The 6,659-nt window shown below is 37.5% G+C and overlaps 1 protein-coding gene across 2 annotated transcripts in view; it reads right to left on the bottom strand.

Moving 5' to 3' along the window:
• Positions 1–4,217: 4,217 nt before the first annotated feature.
• kcnh8 (potassium voltage-gated channel, subfamily H (eag-related), member 8) overlaps positions 4,218–6,659 on the bottom strand; it is a 74,967-nt gene continuing 72,525 nt past the window's right edge. For both annotated transcript variants that reach the window (XM_067426333.1, XM_067426334.1), the window contains exon 15: positions 4,218–6,547. In XM_067426333.1, coding sequence (XP_067282434.1) covers positions 6,041–6,547 — 507 coding nt within the window. In that variant the 3' untranslated portion in view covers positions 4,218–6,040. The remainder of the gene's footprint in view (positions 6,548–6,659) is intronic.

Below are 6,659 nucleotides of genomic sequence, written 5' to 3'. Positions count from 1 at the left end.
TTCAAATGATATATTATACAATAAACACACTTTTGAGAAAAGGTCCAAAAATGTCATGATATTATACTTGAAACAGCAAGTAGAATAAATATGGTATTGGCTATATCGGTCACCCTTTAGAGTCTGACATGCAGTTTTCCAATAACAGAATAAAAGAGACAGTATAAAACATACAGAATGCATATAGAATGAGAGTCAAACAGTTAAATGGGCAGTTCACCACAAAATAAATATTCTGATATCATCTATTCGCTCGCACGTTATTCCAAATTATGTAGACTTTCTCGAATAAAAGGCATGTTTTTGAAACGCTTTGCGTTCTTCTTTTGCTTTTTAAATTTAATTAGTTCATCTGTGTTTAAAATTATTTCTTGTCTGGATGAGAGAAATTTGAGAACAATCCCAAAACAATATTATAATTATTACAACAAAACTAAGTGAACACAACATTACTAAGAAAAAAAACATAACTGAGATTCTTTAAACACATTTTCATAACTCCAAAGCTAACTAAAATAACACAATAAAATGAAACAAAAATAAATAAATAAATAAATAAACATAAATAAATATATAAATACACTGAGCACTAATTGTAATTTGTATGTGAGTGCAAAACTAAAATAACAATATAATACAATAACAAAAATGTCCATAATCAATAAATATACATAAACAGAAACTATACAAAAATATTTATGGTCTAGAGATGAAAACTTATGAAATCTAAACTAAATTGAAAAGATGGATACAATTTTAATATTGAGTGGAAGGGGCGATTATTAGTACATAACGGCTTAAATAAGGACAACTTGGAAAGTTTTCAATGTATGAAAAATAACAGCTCAAGGGCCAGATTTACTAACAGCTTGCGCCAGCGCATGTTAACAATCTACTGTTATGACGTACTCAAGACTCGCAGTGAAAAATTAGTGCTAAAAGATGTGGACAGGGTTACTAAGGTGGCTGACCTTATTGCATATGCATTTGTAGGAGTTTCCCTTTCAGATGCAAAATGAATGGGAGGAGAGTATTTAAATGAATCACGCAAGGTGCTATTTTACTGCTATTACATGTCAAAAACCATATGCTAATTCACACTTCTCCTGGTATATTGCTTTGGTCATTATGGCAAATGATCCAGCTGCATCTGTGTTCTTTAATTTACGTTTCGTCAGTAGATCACGCGCAGAGCTTTTTACTCCCATCGGCGCTATATTGGAAATGCGCTCACGCTAATTTGCCCTGTTTAATAAATCTGGCCCTAAATGTTTTTTGGAGTGTTCCACCGAAGCAAGAAAGTCTTACAGGTTTAGAAGGACATGAGGGTGAGTAAATGATGACAATATGGAGATCTGGGTGAACTATCCCTTTAAAATGAATGACTAAGTAAGGTCAATGGTGATAACAGGAGTAGGAGGTTTGCAATATGTTCCCAGATTAAGACTGTGAAATGGGGAGGGAAGTGAGCAGAGAAAGACAGAAAGAGAGGGAGACAGGCAAAGCAGACAGACCACATCTGTGCCAGGGAGAGGCGATTGACAGCAGGGGCCACTTTGCCACCGGCAACCAATCCCCCAAGACCAGTCCTAAAGAGCAAGCAGACAGAAACCCCCCTTTCCCCATGTCAATTCAACTTCTACTAATAACACACTCCGTTGTTGGACCACCCCACCCCCATCCCTCGTGTCCCAGATCCCATTCCTTTAGAAACCTTTGCCATAAATACCCCTTTAGTACTTGGCTACAGTATTATAACCCCACTTCCCCCACAAACGAACATGCACTCGCGTACAGCGTACACACATTGTGTAAGACTTGTCCCTGCTGTTCCTCCCATGTGCCCTGAGGGCCAGGCAGAGGAGAAAAGTAAGACTGTGTGTCAAGATGACCTTCATGCTTCTATGGTGTCTACTGCACAACCCTACATGGCGTCTCTACAACCTACTGCAAGGGTATACTCTCCACCCTCTTCAGAAGTCATGCAATTTAAAACAACAAATAGAAAGAAGCTAAAGGGATATCCCAGAGACCTTCAGAATGAGGCTTTAAAACGAGCATTCGCGAGTTGAAATGTAAAGCAAACAATCAATCTGTCTTGATGAAGTTGATAATGACACTGTTGGTGAAGGTTAAAGAGAAGTTCACGTCACTGCAGTCTCAGACGTAAGGTCACACGAGCAGCAAGAGCTCAGTTTTTTTAAACAAATGAGCAACTAATGTGATGCGGCGACAATCAGTGCAGAGGCCGCTCACATGTTTTTCCATTGCAGCGCACTACTTTTCTAATGTTTTTTCTATGTAATCGCACTAGATGGATGCGTTTGATCATTGCGCTAGCGTCTCACATCTTTTGTATGTGACCCGAGTTTGAGTCCCGGCTCTTGGACCTTTTCCGATCCCATCCCTCTCTCTCTTTCAATTACTTCCTGTCGATTACCTATATTCTCCATAAGTCTCAATAAAGGAAAAAATGTCCACAAAAAAGACTAAACAAATGCGTTCTGTGTGAATGACAGTGATCTGACAGCCCGTGTTATTTTAGATTATTAGTATTATATTATTTATTTAGCTTTTAATTTTATATTTTAATATTAGTTGAAGTTTTAGTAATTTTTCTCTGTGCTTCTGTCACTTTTATAATTTTAAAAAAAAATATTTATAATTATTAGAGCTTATATCAGTAATTTTCTGTCTGGCTATCACCAGACCAAGCTCAATTTAAAATTGAACATTGGTCTAGGGAGTCTGCTCTGTATTTTCTACTGCACAAGAGGTGTGATCAACGGGCATTATTTAAATGACTCTGTATGCAATTGGATAGTCCTTTAACCAATCAGACCACAAGAGGCGTGATCAACAGGCAACGACCCATTGTTTCTATATCTGTCATCGTGTTAAACCCACTAATAGTAAAATAGGTGGATAAGCCAGTCTGTGATTGGTTCCCGCAAAAGTGTAAGAGAAGCAGTAGAAATGAATGTACAGGTTTCAAAACTGAGTTGCCAGGCGAAATCAAATCACCGGCAGATCAGGCTGGGTTTACCCAGTCATTTTAGTCCTTCAGTTTTAAATTCTTTTATTTCAGTCTTTTGAGGCAGCATTTATAAATTTAAGGTTACATTTTTTCTCTAATATTTATATCTAATATTTATTTGATTTGAGCTATTTTTCAATAGATTAAATACATTTTATTAGTATTACGTTTTAGTTAACATTAACATAATACTTTTGCCGCCTAATTATAAATTGTAATAAACTGAGAAATTCCAATAGGGTCCTCACATCTTAGTTCTCAGGCCCTAAAAACAAGAATGAATTCATGTATTATGAATAACCAAGAATTAATATATGTATAAATTAACATTAACAAGTATATGTTGCTGTTTAATAATTGCTGTAAAAATAGTTTTCCAATGTTACCAGTTTCCACTTGAAAGGGGATGCAACTCAGAAGCTTTTTAGCATGCTGTCATTGTGCTGGGATTTCACATGCTATATGTCTGCCAGTAACCAGCACTTTAAAACCCTCTCCAAGAAATTTTGTCTCCAAACTCATCCCTTTTAAAGCCTCGTCGCTACAGCCATCAAAGCTCCGCTTCGGTAGCGAATTCACCACCTTTAACAATAAATTCCAAAACAATTACTGTCAAACTTCAGATCGCCCACTGTGAGCAATGTTCCCTTTATTATGCGTAATCCACATCCTTTTTATGTGAGGACTATGGTGGTTTTGTGCAATTAAATGTTAGTTATTTAGCTTATTTATTGAATATCTGTCAGCTTATTGTTGACAAGCAGATGCATTGTATTTTTACACCATACATGGCTAATCTGACTAAATTAAGAGGATAAAGTCCGTTGTCAAGCACTACGATAAGTAGATTCAAGTTTGATTAGTAGAACTCATGCTTCTAAGCATGCATTATATCTGATTAAAGAGCTGATTTTCTAATATAAAGTCTGAATATGGGAGTCTCTCTTTTTTACTTAACTAAACAGCTAAACAGCATCCAGCAGCATTAGCATACCAATCAACCTGCAAGATTTCTTCCCCTCCTTTTACTAAGCAAAGACATGATGTTAGCGTTAAAGGATTCGTTAACTTCAAAATGAAAATTTCCTGATAATTTACCCACCCCCATCTCATCCAAGATGTCTTTCTTTCTTCAGCTGAAAATAAATTTTGAGAAAAAAATTAAAGGATTTTTCTCCACATAATGGACTTCAATGGCAACCAATGGGTTGAAGGTCTAAATCAATGCAGTTTCAAAGGGCTTCAGAGGGCTCTACACGATCCCTGCCGAGGAATAGGGTCTTACCTAGCGAAACCATCTGTCATTTTCACAAAAAAGAAAGAATATACTTTTTAATCACAAATTCTCTCCTTCTATTGTGCTTCATGACGTATAACGTCATCACATCTGAAAGGTCACGTAGGTGAAAGTAACGACCCGTGCCAAAAAACTCCATCTCATGTACTCCAACAGCTTTAAAATCTTCTGACATTGTTGTTTTACTTTTATTCTTGTAAAGGGCATTTGATTTAGTCTTTGAATGTTCGCTTTAACACTGGGAAGGTACTTTCACATAGAGGATCCCTCGTCTGGGATCACATAGAGCCTCTAAAGCCCTTCGAAGCCCTTTCAAACTGCATTGATTTGGACCTTGGGTTGGTTGCCATTGAAATCCATTATGTGAAGAAAAATCTGGAATGTTTATTCAAAAAAAACTCGAAAACTAATCCTTTAAGGTTATAGGTCCCAGGAAATTATGACAATACAATTAAAATTTTAAAGAAATGTTCCAGGTTGATTTTTCCATACAAATATCCAGTTTTATTTGAGCTGTAAATTGTCCTTTTACTGATGGGACTGTATATTTTAGTGTTTTTCATAGATTGTCATTAGAACTGCATTATTTGTTATTTACAATCCAAGGAACACTGTCAATCTTTGTACAGTGATAACTGACAGATGGTGTTCAACATTCTTCAACATTTCATTACACAGAAGATAACTTTGCGAGGGAATATATTTAGGCATCAATAGTTAGGATAAACTAAAAATTTAGAAAATCTTTGAGCAGTTAATGCTTGTATTAACTGCTTAGTCTAGACTTAGAAGTTAAATGGTAGATTGATGTATTTTGAATCCGAGAAGTAAGACTTTTACCCTGCTTACTGTTGCCTACTACTACAGTCTTAAAGGGAAAGTTCACCCAAAGTTCATCATTTAATCACCCTCAAGTTGTTCCAAACCTGCATGAATTTCTTTCGTTTGCTGAACACAAAAGAAGATATTTGGAAGAGATCTGGAGATATCTGCCGAGATCTGGTTGTCACAAACATTCTTCCAAATATTTTCCTTTGTGTTCAGCAGAACAAATACATTTATACAGGTTTGGAACTTGAGGGTGAGTAAATGATGACTGAATTATCATTTTAGGGTTAACTATCACTTTAACTTAGTGGTAAAGTTTATGAAACTGGCCCCTGAAGTTTAGCTTAATATTAACAGTATAATAAATTCAGTGATGAATATAAAATACGGGTTGAATCATAACCACAAACCGCTTGTTTTAGCAGGAAGGTTAGGTACAAGTAAACTGTCGGCTGTTGGAACTTCAAATACATTGTAAAAAAAGATTTTTCAAAGTTGTAAATAAAACAGATTATTGGAGCATGTTTTGGAGAAAATGCTCAACTTAGAAATTCCACGTTCCATCCAATGTGTTACTTTGCAGCTTCTTTGAAATTAATTGTGAAATGTATTACCAATTATAGAGTGAAAATTGTTTCTACACCAAAAATTGTTAGTGTAGTTTTCCTGATTAGAGATATCCCTTTAGTTTCTAGCACTGAAAGACATGCCATCAAAGAGATTATCTTAAAAACTGAAATGGTAAACACGTATATCTTCGAAGGAACCATTGCTCCATGGCTTTGGCAGTGCGTGTACCACTTATCTTATCAGTCCAGTCCTGAGTCCAGGTCAACACGCAGATTCCAGTGGAACTTGTCCGTTTTAAAGGTTGATTGCTACAAACCCAGGGACCTGAGATCCTCCTCTTCTCCCAGCAATGGCTGTCCAGCTCTGGGTAAAGTTCCAGGGGCGTGTGAGATGTGTTGATGATGTTGCAGAAGAGGCGTCTCCAGGCTCTTCGAGCGGGTCCGAGCGACTGTGCTGTGCGGAGAAAGGGCCAGTAAAGGCTCTTTGAATCTGTCTGTATGGGGGGATGTGGAAAGCGTGAGGGGAAAGGAACTGGGAGACGTGGTGGGGCAGACCAGCTGCAGTTCTTGTGGCCTGAGTGGAAAGGAAACAAGTCCTCCGGGACGTATTCCAGGGTGCATCGGTGAAGGAAAAGGCGGGCTGGCCCAGGAAGAACCTTGGCCCTGGAAAGGGATAGTAGGAGAGGGATGTCCCGAGGTAAATGCAGATGTACAGACACCTGGTGTTTGCGGAGAGGCCATCATGGATTCGATGAGAATTGCAAGACTCCGCATTACTCGTCCCAGCTCAGCCACCTCCCGCCCGAGAGAGCTCACCTGTAACAGATAAAGAAAGGTGTCACAATTGACCTTTAACCCTGGTATAAATATGGTTTTGGTTGACTGGACCATAAGTAGACGAGGAACACATTCCCGTTTACATAAGGTT

The sequence above is a fragment of the Pseudorasbora parva genome, chromosome 19 (genome assembly GCF_024679245.1).
Source record: "Pseudorasbora parva isolate DD20220531a chromosome 19, ASM2467924v1, whole genome shotgun sequence".
Taxonomy (NCBI): domain Eukaryota; kingdom Metazoa; phylum Chordata; class Actinopteri; order Cypriniformes; family Gobionidae; genus Pseudorasbora; species Pseudorasbora parva.
Note: the sequence above shows the minus strand (reverse complement) of the source record. Positions and strands in the feature narration are given on the sequence as shown.